Source organism: Peromyscus eremicus, chromosome 14, assembly GCF_949786415.1.
Source record: "Peromyscus eremicus chromosome 14, PerEre_H2_v1, whole genome shotgun sequence".
Classification (NCBI taxonomy): Eukaryota; Metazoa; Chordata; class Mammalia; order Rodentia; family Cricetidae; genus Peromyscus; species Peromyscus eremicus.
Window position 1 is genome coordinate 56,072,279 of NC_081430.1, and position 19,134 is coordinate 56,091,412.

At 54.9% G+C, this 19,134-nt stretch overlaps 1 protein-coding gene across 1 annotated transcript in view; it reads right to left on the bottom strand.

Annotated features, from left to right (window-relative positions):
* Positions 1-19,134, bottom strand: part of Ccdc85c (coiled-coil domain containing 85C) — a 72,012-nt gene that overhangs the window by 14,182 nt on the left and 38,696 nt on the right. The window contains exon 2 of the mRNA XM_059279307.1: positions 4,751-4,824. Within this exon, the coding sequence (XP_059135290.1) occupies positions 4,751-4,824 (74 nt within the window). The remainder of the gene's footprint in view (positions 1-4,750; positions 4,825-19,134) is intronic.

Below are 19,134 nucleotides of genomic sequence, written 5' to 3' on the forward strand. Positions count from 1 at the left end.
GATCAGGTAGAAGAGTCACTGCGACCCAGCTGGCGCCACTTCCCCTAACCCCCAGCCAGTTTCATACTTCACATCCCACTGTCAAACCTGGCAGCGGGACCACCCAGACCATGAGGCCTGGGACAGACAGAGTGGCTCACTCACTGGACAGCCAGATCCCCCTCGACACCAGGACTATCACACCCTTTCAGGTCCTCTGTTGATTCATTGAGATAAGAGAGAGATAGGCCAGGGGGGAGCCATCTGGAGGGATGCAGACTTTACAGTATGAAAAGCCCACCGTAGATGGGTAAGTCCGAACAACTTACCAACTCCCTGGGCCTCTGCTTGCTAGACATACCCTGTAGTCAGTAGAGTGGCTCCCAACATGGCCCTCACTACCAGCTGGCCCACATCTGTGCTTTCCACAGCTGCCTTTTAACTCTCTGAGTGGCATGTATGGCAGGTAAATTAGTGGCCTTGTTTTACAGATAAGCAAACTGAGGCAAAGGGAGGTCACAGCAGCTGCCCAATGTCCTCCGGCAGATAGGTGGCGCCAGTGAGCCATCTTCAGGCTCTGCTCAGCATGACTCCTGGTAGGTGTTCCGTAAGCCTTCATTGCTGAAGCAGAGAGCAAGATGCATAGACCCCCACCCGGGCACCTGGATGCCTTGCCCTTCTGCTGAGGCTGGACAAGAGGGTCCCTGGCAAGGAGCAGCCAGAAAGACTCAGGTCCTTGCCAAATAGCACTCAGGTCCAGAGCCATGGCACGGTACTGCTCAGGCAGGGGGGCAAGGTGCCAGCCCAGACATCACAGGGGCAGAACAGAAGTTCCCCTGAGCTGGGTAAAAAGTCAGTGCACCATGGCAGACACCAACCAGCTGAACTGTCACCATAAAAAGGCAGCGAGAAGTCGGGCGGTGGTGGTGGTGCATGCCTTCAACCCCAGCACTTGAGAGGCAGATGCAGGTGGATTTCTGTGAGTTCGAGACCAGCCTGGTCTACAAAGCGAGTTCCAGGACAGCTAGGGCTACACAGAGAAACCCTGTCTTGAAAAACCAAAAATAAGTAAATAAAAAAGAGGCGGTAAGAGCAATGACTTTGGAGGGACAGACACACGGATGGGGGCAGCCCCACCCTGCTCAGGAATGTGAGAAACAAAAAAGGAGGCTTCAACAAAGGAACCTGGATGGTGGTAGATGGTTCCTAACCAAAGGCCTGTTCCAAACCCAGAGTAACACTTCATGAAGGGACAGGGAGAGGTTATAGCCAAGACAGCAGTCGGGGCATTTGGGATAATGAGAGACAGACAGACAGACAAGGGCTGCCCACCCAGGAGTGCTGCTGGGGCCACACCAGGCACTCTGCTTGGTGACACCACCATTCCTGACTTACAGGGAGGAAACTAAGGCACGAAAGACAAAGAGCTTGGCCTGAAGCCACAGGTTAACAAGGGGACAGAAATGGCTTGAACTCAGATCCGCCCAGTGCCCAAACCCACTTCCTGACGGTTCACATGAGGCCAGTGCCACACTGTATGCCAAACTGCCCCTCCACTCATGTGGGTAAGTCCTAACCCCCCGTCCTAGCCTTAGGATGAGACCCCTTTGGAGATGGAGGCCTTCATGGAGGTGAGTAAGTTCAAGTACGCTCATGAGGGTGGGCCCTCATCCAAGGTGACTGGTGTCCTTGTGAAAGAGACAAATTAGGTCCAAGACAGAAAGGTAGAAGGGACAGACACAGGGAGATATGCCATCAAGAAGCCAGGGGGGGTCTCAGGATAACCTGAGATTAGCACCCTGATCTTCAACTTTCAGCCTCTTGGACAGAGACTAAGTTTGGTAGCCTGTGCATTCCCCCAGCACCGCTCTTGTGTGTGGAACTCAGCAGTCCAAGTAAATTAATGGGGCCTCCATCCCAGGAAGCACTCCCCCATCCTGGCTTCAATTTCTCTACCCGTGTCTGGCGTAAATCACCATGGTACCTGGCACTGTGTGGGAGAGCGTGGAGGTTTCGGAATTGAGGAGGTCAGGGGTGATTCCCAGCCGCGGGGCTGCACTACAGCCTCCCTCCACGGCCCCAGCCGCAGCTGCAGCCACAGTGGGCCCGCTGGCCTCAGTGAGAGAACACCAGGGTCGCTTGCTCTTTTGTGAGGCTGGCTTCAGGGCGGTGCTGGAAGCTTCATTTATCAGCCCAGCAGGGGGCTAACTGGAGGCCCCAGCGTCAATTACAGCGCCCCCACCCCGGGTCCCGGCTGGGCACAGAGAATCTGCAGGAAAAATAATGTGCGTGGAGTCCTGGGATGAATCATCTCGGAGGAAGCAGCTGTGTTGATGAAATTTTAAAGCCAACACGAGAAAGAAAATATGAACTGCACTACGGTAATTTAGCCTGTGAACACCCTGGCACATTTTTAATTAAAGCTATTTCGGAGTTAAATAGAGGCTGTGGGGGAGGGGGAGAGGGAGAAGTTGGGGGTAGGAGTCAGTGGAGACTCTCTGGCTGCCCACTCAAACCCCAAGGACACATCACCTTACAATATTGCTGACAATATTCCTCGTTCCTGCTTTTCGCCAGTGGGCAATTTCTCTGCTTTGCGAGGAGCTGGGGGTTTCTGTTGGATATGATTTCCTGACAGAATCATGAAATTCCACTCACCAGAGCCGAGAGGCTGAGGAGTGAGGACAGCAACTGCCCTGCCATCGCTGCCTCCTTCCTCAAGATCCCCAAACATCCCCCCGCCCCCCCTCCCGAGCCACAGCACGGTGGCCTGTACAGACAGTGCTCCTGCTACCTTTCCGATCAACCGTCCTTAGTTAAGTCAACCTTCCGGCACCTGGGTGAGAATCAGCTCCCTTCTGGGCCTAGGAGACTGGGTGGGGAGCAGCTAGGGGCTGCCCTGGCTCCTGCACCCAGCTCAATCACGCCAGGTGTCAGAGGTGCGGATGAGGCCACTGAGGCTCGGCCACCCATTCCTCAAGCAGCTGGCAGTCAGATGAGGGTAGGGACAGGAATCCACAGGAAGGAACATGACAGGAGAGTATTTGCCAAAGACAGATGACAGCCCGGGGCCAAGAAGGCTCAGAGCAAGTGCAGACACACCTCAGGGTGTGCACACCGGAGGGTCAGAATGTAGATTGAATCCCTATGGAGAGATGGGGCAGGGCTGGCCACTGCCCAGGTCTCAAGGCTCAGCCTCCTGAACAGGGGGCATTAGGGAAGTGGACACAGCTGTGGGTGGGGAGGGCCACCTTGTGGGACTATGGCTGCCCTAGGAAGGAAGGAAAGAAGGGAAGGAGGGAGGGTGGGAGGGAAGGAGAGAGAGAGAGAGGGAGGGAGGGAGGGAGGGAGGGAGGGTGGGAGGGAAGGAGAGAGGGAGGGAGGAAGGGGCTGCTACTCCATGGTAGCATTCACCTGTAGTACAAGTCCATGGCCTGGTCCAACACTTGGACCTGGGGTACAGGTTCCCAGAGACAAAAGCTCAAGCACAGCCCCAACCTCTGCAGAAATAGGAGCATGAGTTGTCCTCTGATTAGACTGTGGAGCACACTTCCTGTGGAAAAGACAGCGGGAGCAGCATCCTGAACTTAAAAGCGCTCCTCGCCTGCCTCTCCACAGGAACAAAGGCCAGATGGAGGCTAATGCTGCCGCAAAACACAGGTTCCCTCAGCAAAGCAGTGGCCTGACCACAGGAGCGAGCACAGGAGGGAACAACTCCCTTCCCTCCAGGCTGGACGTGAACCTTAAGCAGGTGCAGTACAGCTGGCACCACTGCTCCCCACAGCCCCACTACCAACCACATGCAGGGCGGGCTCCCAGAGAGCGCTGGGGTCCAGGGAGATCTGCCCCACCAGGTGAGACCAGTCCGGCAGGGCGGCCTACAGCGGTTACACTGTGGGACTAAATTCACTACTGGGATATGAGCCTCCCAATAGCCACCAGTGGGCAGAGGGGGTCATGGTCTTCCTATGCAAGGCAGTGGGCATCAAGCCCGGCAGGTCGCATGGCAACAGGGCCAGGCATCTGAGCTATTTCCAAGGCTGTTTCAGCCAAGGAGAGTCACTTATGGACCAGCAGGTCTAAGTAAGAGAGGAGGGAGAGGCTAAGATTAAGCCCGGGGTGAGTGGCATCGGCTGGAGGGATTGCCAAGCTAGCTGGGCCCAGGACTCTGATCGGAGCATACCATAACCTCTCATCACCAGGCCCTCTGCCGTCCCCACCAACAGCAGAAATGTTTGGCTCCTCCATGTCCAGTCACAGTCCACAAGAGGCTCGACACCCTTTCATCAGACACCTTCCCATGGTCACCAAGTCCCGCTCCCGCCATCCTAATGTTCTCCTGCACAGATCCACAACCCCAGTTGTCTATGTGAGCAGGGCTGGGTCTGGGAGGCAGGAAGGTAGACCTAGTGAGGAACTGGCTAGCAGGGGGCGGGGGTTCCATACGGGTCTGTCGGAGGGATAAAGTGGACCATTTTCTTCACCCGTTCGTTGTGTGACCCTCGTCTCTGTGGGCCCAGTGCCAGCCACGGGACGCCTGCACACACTGGGGCAGCAAGCAACGGTCAGCATGGCTGGCGAGCCCTGGCCACCCTAGAGCCTGGACCAGAGCGAGGATCAGGCCTGCGACCAGGCTTTCTGGGGATATAGCTGGAGAGACCGAAGGGGTAGTGGGGGAAGCTATGGGAGCCTCAGAGAAGCTGGAGATGGGACAGCTTCCAAAACAGTGGCCGTTGGGGCACAGGAGCCAGTACCCCCATAATCCACTTACCTGTGGGGGGAGCTTGTCACCCTCCAATAGCTTCACCTTGGTCTCCAGGGGCCTGATGTAGGTGGATGAGGGATCTGAAGGACAGAGAGGAAGAAGAGGGTGTGTTAGCCACCAGCGGACTCACCCCATGGGCAGACCCCACCCTACCCTGGCACTCCCTCCATGTGGTCCCTGAAATCTGGTTTCCAGAAAGATGATGATGTGTTCCCCGGCCTACATGTCCCGGGAGTGATCCCTTCTGCCTCCAAGAAGTTTCGGGTTCAAAAGTAGTTGGCATAATATCTACAAGTAGAGTCAGCCCACCCCAGGGCCCAAAGTCCAGGAGGCCCCTCTGTACTATGTAGTGGGGAAACTGAGGACATTAGCATGGCAAATGTGATCCTAAATCTCGACAGTCAGCTTCACGGGAGGGAGAGATGCCTAGGGCTTGTCTATGTGGATGTTTCCAGAGATGACTGATGTATAAACAGGAACCCACCCTGAATGTGAGCAGCAGCACTATCCAATAAGCTAAGGGCTCAGGGCTTCAAGCGAAACAAACATAGAAAAAAGAAGCCCACTACCATAGGCCTGTTCTCTTTCTCTCTCTCTCTCTGTCTCCCCCCTTCCCCACCCCACCCCCAAGGAGGACACTTGTGAGGTTGTGAGGACTTCCTCAATCACCAATCATGGGACCCAGACAACCCCACTTATAACACATCCCTTACCACACTGCCCCTGCTTTTTTATCCCATCAGAAAAACAGGTACAAATCTCACTGCACCCCACACCACCCCCATTCTGCTGTTCCCATCTCTGATGACCCCACGGCCCCGGGTCTGCTTCCCCAGGAGAGCAGAGTGGCAAACCAATGGTCACCAGCCTAGGCTGCAGCGGAGGGCACCTGGCTTGATGGAGTCAGGGAACAGAATTAGGAAAGGAAATAGACAAACAGGAATTGGGGCCACAGGGTCTGTCTCAAGCACCCTGTAAGGCTGACGGGATGGGACACCTCACAGCCACAGAGTCACCCACAAGACAGACTTTGTACCTCTTGTTCAAGGCCACAAGGCTAAGTGGCCAGCTGGGTCTCTGTCCATCTGCTCAGTGAGTCACCACCTGTATCCCCAAAAGATGCAGGATCCCCCAGGTACTTCACACTCTAACCCTTAACCTCGGAAGGCACAGGGCAGCAGACTCTCTGACCAAAGCCGGCTTTTGAATCCACCTCAGGGGACTTGGAGCTGGGGAATAAACTCCATGGGCTTCTATAATTCCTAGGTGGACAGAAGGAGCTTAGGATCTGCTGTGGCCAGGACAGGGCAGGACAGGCACACCACATCAACCATGGGAACAATGAGACATCTGTCCACTCCAGCACAAGGCCAGCATGATGAGTCCACCTCTGATGTCCTCATGTCTCACACTGGTATCTTGACCCTCTCCTCCACCCCTAGCCACGGGCTCTAATAAGAAACAGATGTGGAGCCAATTGCTGCCCATCAGGAACTTAAGTCCCCAGGATGCCTAAGCCCACACAGGTGAACCCTCACATGCCTGCTGAGGGGACACTTTGTTCCCCAGCGGGGCCTAAAGAACCCTCAGGAGCCCCTACCCACTCAGCCTGGGTCCACAGGGCCCAGCAGAGCATCTGGTACAGTCCAGGATAGGGAAAGATGTGGGAACAGGGGTGCAGGGAGCAAAGCCCAGCCCACTCAGGGCTGGGGAACAAAAACATCAAGAGCTTCCCTCCTCCTCATTCCCAATAGTCACCTCTTAGGAATGCAGAGCCCTTTATAGAGGAGGAAAGGAGGGCAGCTCTCTGCTAAGGCCTGGCCAGCCCATCCTCAGGAATGGCAACAGTACCGGGCACAGGGTGGCTCCAAGGGGGTAATGCTGCCGTGGGACCCAGCCTCGTTACACAGCGCCACACAAAAGCTAGAGCTCTGAGTTTCTAAGAAGTTGAGGCATAGGTCCCTCACACACAGAAGATGTGATGCAAATAACCCAAGACACGGACTACACCAGTCTCTCCACTCCCGCCCTGACTTTAAAGCCCCATGAGGACCCTGGCCAGCCACAGAGGCTCCAGCTGAAGATGCCTCAGTGTTCTCACCAGTCACTCAGTGCCCAAGAGCAACACCTGCATTGACGCCACACACGGGCTTAAGGGAAAAAGGCTCCACCGTCAAGGAATGTTGGGTCTAAGAGTGGAAAGGCAAACGGGGTACAAATGCAACTCCCGGATCTTTGTGTCCTACATCCTGTCAAGGAGCAGTCTTTCTGGGACACCAGCTGTGCAGCTGTCAGTCAGGTACATTCCAAAGACCCCCAGGAAGGCTGGGGATGTGACTCACTTGGTAGAGTTCTTGCCTACCATGCATGAGGCCCTAGGTTCGATCCCCAGTACCATACTCACCACACAGACCATGTGTGGTGACACACGCCTGTCATCCTAACTGATGGTGGGAAATCAAAAGAGCAAGGTCATTCTTGAATACATAGAGAGCTTGAAGCCAGCCTAGACTACAAGAAACTCTGAGTTTAAAAAAAAAAAAAAAAAAAAAAAAAAAAAAATCAGCCGTTGGGACCACCCTGGGCAAAGCTTTGGAGAAGAGCTTGCTTACAGAGAGGCACAGAGCATTCCTACATACCTCTCTTCTGAATTCCCTGCTACATCAAATTCCCTGGCAGGGCTGCAAACACACACACGCAATCTCTCTCTCTCTCTCTCTCTCTCTCTCTCTCACACACACACACACACACACATACACACACACACACACACACACACACACACACACACACGGCTCCTAGGCACGGTCCGCAACCCAGAGGAAGTTCCAGCAAACAGCACCAAGTGAAGGTGTTAACTGGTGCATCATCCTTTCCAGCCACAGAACCATTCAGAAAGTAAGCATGTTGCCCATCCATCTCCCTCTGTGGATTCCTGATGGACAGGCAAGAAGCCTCTAGTATTCAGCATTTATACCCTTTCAGTCAGTGGTGTGGCTGACATGAGGAACATGAGATTCTTTTTTTTTTTTTAACTTATGCTATTTCCGGTCAATTTTCAAATAATTCTAGAGCAAAAAGAGATCTTCCTTTTAAATTAGAAGAGTAGATTAAATTATAGTGCCTTCCCGACTCTTAGCCCCACCCCACACACACACCAGTCACTCAACTTTGAGTTCCCTGTGACCCTGTTCCCCACCCAGTTCCCCAAATGAGATTCCCTACATGCCAGGCTGGGTCCCTCGTGGGTCGGGGCAGAGAGGAAGGAGGAAAGGGGGCCCTTCCAGGCTGGGGCTGGAGGGCTGGACACCAGGTCCCTGAGAAGAGGCTCCTGTTTCTCACTGGCCCTAAAACACACTCGTGAGCTCATCAGGTGCCTCCCAGGCTCCAGGAGATGAGCAGGTAATTAAATTAATCCCAAGGCCTGCAGTAATGAAGGCCCGGTCACAAGGGAGAGAAACACCACTTCCCAGCTAAGCTGCTTGTAGGCAGAATGAAGGAAGTGATCACAGGAGAGGCCTGTGATGAGCTGGCTAAGGTGTGCTCTGGGACCCACCCAATCCTCTTGGCACCCATCAGTCCAGTTCTGGGAGGGTCATGGTCCAGCTCCTGGACAGCTCGATTCCTGGAAGCAGACACCAGCCCCTGCTTCTCCCTCCTCTGGCATCCTCTGCTCCCTAGGGAGCCTGTGGGAAGACCTCCCGATGGGCACTGTTCTGGCCCGGTCTGAAGAGCCCTGGGCTTGTCCTGTGGATGACCTTCAGGCCACAAAGACCATGAGGACAGGCTAGGTCACGTGGTCCACAGGGTCTCCCTTCCTGGCCAGAGGGTGCTACTGCACCTCCTCTGCAGCCTTCTCCTCCTGGCTCTGAGGCCATGGGCTCCCGCTGGCAGAGGCGGCGGCAGCAGCTGCAGAGGGCTTCTCAGGAGCAGTGGCCTTCAGAGGACCCAGCAGCTGGCACCTAAGGAAGGAGGACCCACGGCAGCGACTTCACGGGGCAGCAAAGGCTTCCCGCTACTGTCTACTCAGCTGAGTCTCCAAAGGAGTCCTCAAGGGAAGGAATGGGGTCCCGGGGGTTCGCTAGGGTTATCTACCCCAGGGAGCCTGGGGAGGGAAGGAGAGAAGCAAGAGATAGAAGAAGCCAGTTAAAGGGCAGTGAAGTCAGTCAGCCCATGCACCGAGGGCTCTGAGGGGAAGGGAGGGAGCATCCACTCAGAGAGGGGGGGGGGGCGGGAGGGAAGCGTGCATGCCTCCCATGCAGAAAGCCTCCTCGGGAGGGTCAGGTGAAGTGGGAGGGAGCTCAGGGCTATGAGGGCCTGAGGAGGTGGGCAGAAAGCCAGCAGGGCCTGATGCAGCTGAAGAGAAAGTGGGAAGGAGGCCTCTCTGGAGCAGGTTCATTCACCCTTCCTTTCTCCCTCCCAGCCCTGGACTTGCCTGCGTAGGGGAAGACACAGTCTCCACCTAAATCTGGCAGGTAACAAGTGTGCAGCGCGGAAAGCCTGAAAAAACCTGATACATCTTTGCACTGGGACAAACCCCCCACAACACACAGCCAGAGGGGGTCATGAAAAGTAACCAGGGCAGCCAGGCGGTGGTGGCGCACGCCTTTAATCCCAGCACTCGGGAGGCAGAGCCAGGCGGATCCCTGTGAGTTCGAGGCCAGCCTGGTCTACAGAGCGAGATCCAGGAACGGCACAAAGCTACACAGAGAAACCCTGTCTCGAAAAACCAAAAAAAAAAAAAAAAAAGAAAAGAAAAGTAACCAGGGCAGGTCTAGGGGATGAACATCCCTACCCTGTTACCACAAAGCGACCACAGCTCCTGCCTGGGTTTCCCACTTCCTTTACCGGATGCTTCCTTCCTAGCATGTCACAGGTTCCCTCAGACCTTACACTGCATAGGGAGGCGCCGTCCCCTTTACAGAGTACAGCCACCAAGCACAGAAATAACCAGTCATGCAGGCAGGACAGGGCCAATGAGGACAGGCCCCAGACCCTCCTCCCTCTTGGGGACCCCGCTACAGAAGCTCCAAGCACCAGGGTCACCATCAGATGTGACCTTTCAAGCAAGCACCAACAATGACCACATGGGCTTATGGAGTGCCAGCTGTGTGCCTCGTAGACACCAGTCCCCACTTCTCATTGTTACACACGCCCAGCTTACAGGTAAAGGAACTGGGGCTCAGGGAGGTAGAGAGGTGGCCATAGGGCCTGGGAACAGGTAGCTAGATCTTCCTGCAAGCACCAGGGTATAGCTGCAACCTCCTCTTCCCTGGGCAGCCTTCCTCATCCTGGGCTCCATATGGCAGCAAAGGCCACCCTGACCACACTTCCTCCGGTACTTGTCCTACTCAACAGCAGATGGTCCTGGGCTGGCATTCCGGGTAGCTGATGCCCACATGCCAGGTCAGAGAGGTCTGGGAAGCTACCTGCTCCTGAGTGCCCTGCTCTTCTGCTGCCAGAGCCCCTGCACATCTCCCTCGCCAGCCCCAGGCTGCTCTGCTTATACAAGCCCACTTAGAAGAACTACCAAGTTCCACAACAACTCAGGCTACTAGAGAGGGAACGAGCTCCCCATCACTAGGGGAGAGCAAGCAAATGCTGAACAGCCTCTGTGGGGTAGAAGTCTTTGGAATGCAGAAGATTCCTAGCAAGTCTGAGAGGGTACAGCCATCAAGATTGCATAGGAAGGCGCCTCCCTTCCTCAATGCCAGATGGGTTCATTCTGGCCCCTCAGTCCCTCAGCAACCTTCCAGGGCGGTGGCAGAAAAAACCCTGTCTTCCAGGGCAGACTGACTGTCGGAGAGTGCAGAGCCAGACACCCAGGGAACCAGGAAAGCAATGCATCCCTGAGAAAAGGCAAAGCGGAGCGTGCCTCCTGGGAAGCCAGAGACGCCTTCCTGGAGGAAGTGAGCCCTGAGCTGAGCAGGACCCTGACAGCCAGACAAAAGGTGCAGTGTGCAGGAGGCCGGTGTGTACTGACAACACAGCCTGAGCTAAGGCAGGGAGGTGAGACCTGCCGGGTACGGGAGCACCTGTGCCCGTGCCCGTGGGCATCGAAGCCTGTCAGTCCCCATTGCTTCCCGGCTACCACTGCAGCCCTGAGAGCATTATTTATGGATAAGGCAAGAAGTCTGGGAGAGGTGTAACAGGAAGTACCCACCAGGCAGGTCGGGAGGCCAGGGCACCTTCCCCTAACTGCCCACAGTCTGCCACTGAGTGCGCAGGATGGTACAGGCCACCACGGCTGCTACAAAGTTCTGGTCCCGAGGGGCACTGAGAAGAGAAGCATTTTTCCCACCCACACCCCCAAGATTCGGTGAGCACCCACTGTGTCCCAAGCTCTTCTGGGCCATCCACCAGGGTGGGAGAAGGGGTTCCCAAAGGCACTCCTCTTTCCTTTCCTCTCCTCCTGTCTCACAGCAAAATTATCTCATGGGGTCCCAGGCTCTGGGTGCCCTACACTGGATTAAACTAACCTTGGTCCTTCTCTCCACAGAGCACCATGTAACACCCCCCTGAGGGGTGCAAGATGTTCGGGAGTCCAGTCTGTCCTCCACACAGCTTTGCTACTTTCTCCTGCAGCGCAGTCCACTCAGGGCCCTTCAGGGGACCCCAGGGTCCCGCCTCCAAGTCTTACCGCCCAACTGGGCATGTTCTTGTTCTGGCTGCCTCAGTGAAGTCCTGTCCGTCAGGATCAGCCTGGAGCCTCCCTTTATCTTGCTGCAGGGCATTTGATCCCCACCACTGCTGCTGTCTCAGGGCGCAAGGTTCTGGCTGCCCCCTCCTCCCCCACGCTGGTTCAGCCAGCTGCACCTCGGGGTTTCTTCTCTGAGCCTCTTTACACACTTTCAGAGAGGAAAAGTATTTCTGAATGAAGAAAACAACAAAAAGTCACAGACTGCCCAACTGTATGAAAATTAAAAACATACTTCACCAAAGTCAGAGCCAAGAGACCACATGGCTAACACTAGGTACAGCACCCACTTCAGAGTGACCAATATTCACAGAGTCCCTTGACACCACAAAAACAGAACAGAGTCACCAAAGAAAAAATCGAGAGGCCAACAAGGTGAGAAGACGCCCAGCTACCCATCCGTGGAGGAGTCAGCCCGTGCTAGGGAGGTTGCCTGTCAATCACTGACAGAGGTGGAAAGGACGATGCCAGCCATGACCTACAGGGGGTGGCAGGAGGGCTGCTGGCTGCCCAGCAGGACAGGGTACCTGGCTGACTTTCTGTGGCTGAGAGGCTCGGCCCTTCCAGAAACTGAGACACAGGCGGACAAAGACACAGGAGGTACAGGACATCTGCCAGCATGGCCTCCCCAGGGGGCCAGGCAAATAGTGGTCAAACAATGATACAAATAGAAGCATTTGAGTCGCACATCTAACAAGGAGACATCTCAGGAACAAGATGGTGGTGGGGAGCCGGTCCCGGAAGGAACCCTGCGGAGCACGGCAATATACTGTTTACAGACAAGCTGCCAGACAGGAAGACTGAAAAACCGTCGACAAGAAGAAGAGTGTCAGACAGTGGTTCTTTGGGGGAAGAGGAGAGGGTGGAAGGAGAGACAGAGGATGGGGCAGAAGACACACAGGCCGCCCTCCACTCTGCCTGTGGAGCCTGCTTCCTAAAAACAGAAGGTCTGAGGCTAGCATGCCTTGCTGCTGACGATGTAACGGGCTAGGGCTGCCTTGGGGGTAAAGGCCCATCTTGTTCTCCAAGCTACTACTTCATGTATTTGTTGATAATGTTTTTAAAGGTAAAGAGTCTTGGCACCCAATAGGCCTCCAAAAAAACGACACCGGAAACTCCTGGTGCCCTTGCATCACACTCTCGGGACCCATGCCTCCAGAGAGCCCTGAAGAGGTCCCTAACAAGGGTACCTCTGATGCTGGAGGGAGCCTGCAGGGGCGGGGAAAGCAGGTCTGTATGTGAGAACGGGCCTGGGGTAGGAAGTCCTCCTGACGGTAGGGAAGCCATCTGCTATGGCGGCTCTCGGCTCCACCTGCTTTGTGAGCTTGAACAAGCCCCCTTCCTCTTCCCAATCCCCCACCCGCCCGCTCCAAGAGATGAGGGCACAAGGCCAAGACCATCCAGAGGCCATGGCGGGGCTGGAACTCAGTCTCCCTGGAGACGGCATCCCTGTAATTAATTAAGCAGGACAGTGAAGATCTGCCCAGGGAGGACAGACACAAGCACCATAAAACAGTGTCTAACCAAGAGCACGGTGGTGGAAAAGATTAGGGACAAGCCCAGCCTGAAAGAGCCGCCCTGGCCAAGTTTCCTGGGTGGGTGGGGCATTCTCCAGCCACTGGCGGGGGGGGGGGGGGGGGGGGGGGGGGGGGGGGGCAGTAAACAGGTGTTGAGTAGAGGCCAACGTGCAGCAGAGTTGGGTCAGAAGGAGCAGTGTGGGGGCTGAGGAGAAGGCTCAGTGGGTGAAGTGGCTGGCTGCTGGACAAGCAGGAGGACCTCAGTTCAGATCCCCAGAACCCATGAAAAGAGTCCAGTAGTGCATGCCTTGTGACCCAGCAGGGGTGTGGAGGAGGCCCAAGGGGAATACAGACCAATCCCTGAAACTCCCTGGCCAGCCCAGGGGAGCTGAATCTATAAGCCTCAAGTTGAGGGAGAGACCCTGCCTCAAAAAACTAAAGATGGAGAGTGATCAATCAAGAAAGACACATACATGTGCACACTCACACTAGCAAGCATATACAACACACACACACACACACACACACACACACACACACACACACACACACACCACGAGGGAGGAAGAACAGTGTGGCCGAGGCCAAGGGCTCCAGCACTATCCTCCACTCACCCTCATGCCTCAGTTTCCCCCAGTGACAACACAAGGGCCTTGCTCTGTATAAGGTCCTCAGCCTGGGTGGTGGACAGAAGTCAGCAGAACAGCATCCCCCACAAAGAGGCTCACATCCTAGTCCTGAGAATATGGGAATGCCCCTCCCGTGGCAAGGAGACTCAGCTGAGAGTGAGGTGGCAGTGGGGACATGAGCCTGGGGTGTAGATGTAACCAATCGTCTTATTAAATAAGAAACATAGAACCAAGTTAAGCGGTTTTTAATGGATTCTTGTCACGTTGGGCGCCAAATGTAGATGTAACCAACCGTTTTATTAAATAAGAAACACAGAGCCGATTCAGAGAAGAAAGACAAGAGGTCAGAGCTAAGAGCCTTACCCTTCCTGCTTCAGCCAAGAGAGCTCTCCGAAAAGGGCCTACTTCCTGTGTTAAAGTCTTTATATAGTCTAGCTGTTCTGCCTTTTCATTGGTTGTAAACCCAAACACATGACTGCCTCGTCACTGCCTGTATGTACAGCCCTCCAGGTCCTCTATGGTATCGAGATTAAAGGCGTGTGTCTCCAATGTTGGCTGTATCCTTGAACACACAGAGATCTACCTAGCTCTGTCTACCAAGTGCTGGGATTAAAGGCGTGCGCCACCACCGTCATGCTTTTGCTATGGCTCTAATAGCTCTGACCTCCAAGCAACTTTATTTATTAACATACAATTAAAATCACATTTCAATACAAGTAAAATACCACCACACTGGGGTATTCAGGGAATCTAACACTCTGGCATGAATGCTGAAGAGCAGGGCCATTCCAGTGTCCCAGCTGCAGTCACAGAACTGAAACTTCTGGAGGCCAGGAAAGGTGGGAAAGGGGGCTCTCCCTCAAATCACCCTGGCTGACCTGTTCAGCACTTCTGACCTCAAGAGAGTCAGTGAACTTAGGATTCTTTGGGCCTCCAAAGTTGTGGCTAGTGGAGGCAGCCATGGGGAAAGCGACACATAAACTCAGAGTCAAGGCTGTGTGTCTTTAAGTTACTCTCGCACACTCTCTGAGCCCCAGCTTCACTTACAACCGAGATAAAACGTCCGCCCTGAAAGATGCTGTGGGGACTGAGAGGCCTCTGAGTTCCCTAGCATAATGCTCCTCTGTGGGGAGGCTATGCAGGGCTAACCTCAACTCACCCGAACATCCACCAGGTCACTGTGGGGGTCTGAACAGTGCTGCAGATGCAGGGACAGGAGGAGCTAGGCCCCAGAAAAAGGGTGGCACCACACCAGTCGGGTGAGTCTGCATGCCTATGTGTGCTGGATGGGGACATGTCTCCAATGCCTCTCAGCACTGTGGGGACCTGCACCAGGCTCCCCAACCTCCCCGGGACACGGGGTAGCGCCTGTATAAGGCCCATTCGGGGAAGGGTGGCAGCCACTGCAGGTGCTGGCGCTGAGATGCAAAAGGCCAACCAGCTCACTCGGTGGCCCTTTGGTCAGAGGCCTCCTTCACCCAGAAACGTAGCTGGAACCTTTGGACCCAAGGTTCTCCCCATAACAAGGAGAGAGAGTCACAAGTTCCCAGGCCTCAAAGGTCACCTTCTGGCTTTGAGCATGGCCTGGAAAACCCTCAACTTCCTGAATGGCTTCTGATACACTCTAGTCACTGAAAAGCTTGTCCTGCCTCATAGGTAAATGACCTTGTGCCAGTGACTAGTCATTTCAGAATCCCTCGGGGTCATCATCTGTAAACAAGAGGCTGGTCTCCCCACGTGGGGCTGCTGGAGGGGTGGGGGACAGACTGGAATATGTGGGGCTACGGTCCTTCAGGAAGGGGTTATAATCTTCTCCCAGTTCCTCCAAGTCTCCACCAGCTCAAGCTATGAGTTTGAATCCCAAATGGACCATTTATTCCCCATGTGGTACTGACCTCAGCATGGCCTCCACAGATAAAGAGGGCCCTTCACAGAGGAGAGGAGCAATGTAAATCTGGACATTGGAAGGGTGACCTTCACTGATGCCCCAGGCTATATACCAGCCCTATGGGAATGGGCAGGAAGGGGCAGGCCGGGCTGCGTCCCTACAGACAAGGCGAGGTCCTAGTATAAGGGGTCAGGGTCCTCCGAGGACCAGCTTCCCTGGACTGTGCCCCTCAGCCCATCCTCTCCTAGAGGCTGGCCAGGCTTGTGGGGCAGTGGGACCACAGTTCTGGCCTCTTCTAGTTTGGCACTCTGGATGAGTGTGGCTGACCAGAGGGTCAGGGCAGGTTCTTCAGACGACACAAACGCACCAGGTCTGCTACAGACGGCACCCCAACATCTACTCCTGCAGGACAGTTACCAAACCACCTCCTAGGATCTGCTCACTGCTTCCCAGCAGCTCGGGCCCCAGACGCCTAAACCTCACTCTCAGAAGCACTTGCTCTTGCCCCTCAACCATCACTTCCGTTACCAGAGAGGACGGTTCATCTTGGCACATGAGCTCCCGCAGAGCGGGCCACCTCCAGCCACAGCCACAGCATCTAAGGGGCCACCATCCCCTGCCTGCCCCAAAGGTGGCAGCCTTACCCTGCTGCTGGCCTAGCCCGGCGTGGAATTTTTCTGACCAGGGAATGAACGTGCCTCGTGTCAGGCTCCCCAGGCTGTGTCCACAACCAAATCCGGGCATCTGTGGCAGAGAGTACAGGCGCCCCCCCTCACTTTTCTGTGTTGCAAGCTTCTCTCACCCCATGAGGCCTGCACAGGAGCAGAGTGGGAGCCAGGCGTGACCTGTTACCTAGTGAAGACCCCCATCAGCAGAAGGGACCACCTACTCTGCCTAACACCACCCCAGACTCAAAGCTCCTTGTCTCGGGATTCCAGCCTTTCCTAGGATCAAACATCCTTCACCTCAGGCTCTCAGCAAGGTGAGGATGCCCCTGGGGTTCCATTATAAGGGGGCACCCAAGTACTTGCAGTCACAGGACAGAGTCCCTGTGCTGGGGGCCTGTGCTCAAGGCTTGGCCCTGACACCATCTTGCTGTGTGTTTCTGGGCCCTTCTCTGCATCCCAGGACAGTCTTCCATCAACAAAGGAGCTGACAGCTTCCAAAAACCTTCCAGCACAGGTGGCCATCCGTGGGTGGGTGCAGGTGGGTGTGGTTCACCCTGCAAGTATACCACAGCACCTGCCCACAATGCTGTGCTTCTTTAAGGGAGATATGAACCAGAACAGACTCAAAGGCTAGACAAGAACCGGTGCCAGGGTGAGGTCAATATTTGGTTACTATGGACAGCAAATAGGCCTTGGTCCTCCAGGAGGGCCTAGCAGGAGGGGCAGGGTAAGAGGGATCCGCCCTCTGTGTCACCACTCAAGTGACAAGTAACAACCACCTCCTAGTCCCAGCAGGGAGAATGTCACAAGGCCCTAAGAGGGGGGCCCTCAGAGCCTGGGAGCACAAAACAAAGGGCCTGATTGGCAGCTGACCCCTGCCAAAGGTAGCCACCAACTTGTCCAAGGTCTCGGGGGCAAGTGAACGGTACGGCCAGGACAAGAGCAAGCGCCCCAGCACCCAGGCCCCATAACAGTCTCTGAGTACACACACCTGGACCTTAAGTTCCTCCTTCTCCCTGGTGCGTGGCCAGCCATTTGTCCCCACCCGAGGGACATGATATTGATAACGAGGGACAGGAATTACAGTCTCACTGGGGAAAATAAAATCTTTATTCATAAGAGTCCACACTGAGGAAGAAAGAAATGGGGGAGGGAGGAAGGGGAAGGAAGAGGGAGAGGGATTCCATTTACGGTGTGCACATAAAGTCAACCCCCTCTAAAGGATCACGTGTTGAAGGCTTGGCCTCCCACTGTAAGCTCCAGTCACTACGAACGCAACTGGACTGTAAGGGTTCTGTCATAATCAATGGATGAGTCCATTGACAGGTTTGCTGTCACTACCAGGAGGTTGTAGAATCTTCTGGAAAGAGGGGCGTCTAGTTGGAAGCACAGCACTGGGGGTATGTCCTTGGGAGATGTGTCCTGTCCTGAACCTCTCCCCCGTGACTCTGCTTCCTAGTGCCATGATACACACAGCCTCCTCTACCGCACAATCCCACCGCCATGATGTGCCCCCTGCTTCGTACCTAAGTGGCCAAAATAAGCCCTCGCTCCCTGAGCTCGTCAGGTATTCCGCCACAGTGGTGGGAGGCTTACTAACCTGGGAACAGGTCACCTTCTCCTAGGAGAATACCAACAACGAAGCATGCAATTAGAAAATTGTCCCTGCCACCACCAACACCCGTCAGTGGACATCAAAGCGTGCACGAGTGTCTGGTGGAGGCTGAGATCAGGTACAGAAGCCAGGCTGGGGCTCCGTGGCAGGGTGCTCGCTGGCATCTGCTCTGAAGGAAATAAAATGAGACCAGTGTCCATCCCCACCCTCCCAAAAAGTGGCTGTGTCCAGCTCTCCACCACGCCCCTCTGGGGCTCAGCAGAAAGGTGGGGCTGTGCTAGGAGGTGCTGGCTCAGCCAGCCTTCCGTGTCCACGCTGACCACACACCAGTCACCAGAAGCTGACACACCCCTGCACTAGAGGCAAATAACAATCCTGAGGGACTCTTTCCAATGAGTCTGGGCTGTGTGAGTTGCGCTTTTTTTTTTTTTTTTTTTTTTAACTTTTCCCAAGTTTCTCTCGTGAACAACCACCCACTTTGAAACTCTTAAAAACCAACTCTCTGCCTGGCACCTCTCCACCACCGAACACTCCATGTACTTCACTCGCTTAGCCAGCTGCTGCCTCGGCTCCTGAGTCCCAAACTCCAGGCACAAGCACCCAAGGCTTCTCAGCCTAGAGCAGGTACCAAAAGGGGACACACCAAGGCCTGCCCTCTTGCCTTGTGGTCAAGGAACACATCTGAAGAGCCACACGAAGGGAAGAAGATCAGTCCACTAACTTGTTTTTTCCAGGCATGTATGTGGGCACACATGTGTGCGGGTGTACATGAGTATGGGCACATAGAGGCTGCAGGTTCATGTTAGATGTCTTCCCTGCTCACTCTCCGAAGCTTACATATGGAAACAGAGTCTCTCTTTTGAACCCAGAGTTTGTGGATTCAGCTGGTCTAGCCAGTCAGCCGGCTTGCTCCAGGGGGGTCTGTCTCTCCCTCTGGAGCACTGTGCCACCATGGCCACACGGCATTTATGTGGGTGCTGGGGATTTGAACTCTGGTTCTCATGCTTACACGGCAAGCCCTTTACCCACTGAGCCATCTCCCTAATCCCCAAGCCTGGGAAGTTTCTGGTTCCAATTTTCCTATCTGTAAAAGAGTCAGAACTAGTCTCATGGCCATGAGGACGTCAGGTATAAGGAGGCTGAGGCAGGAGGATCGCCTCAAGTACCACGCCAGCCTAGTCAAACAAAACCATACAGAACAGAACAAAAAAGATGGCTGGATGGAAAAGTGGTGGCATGACCACCTAGACCAAAACCACAGGGCAGGAAGGATGATCAACATATCACCTCATATGACTCCGTGGTGCCAGGAGATAGACATGGCCCTGCTCTGCTGCACATCTGGATGATGGGGATGCCACACCCCTCCCACCCCC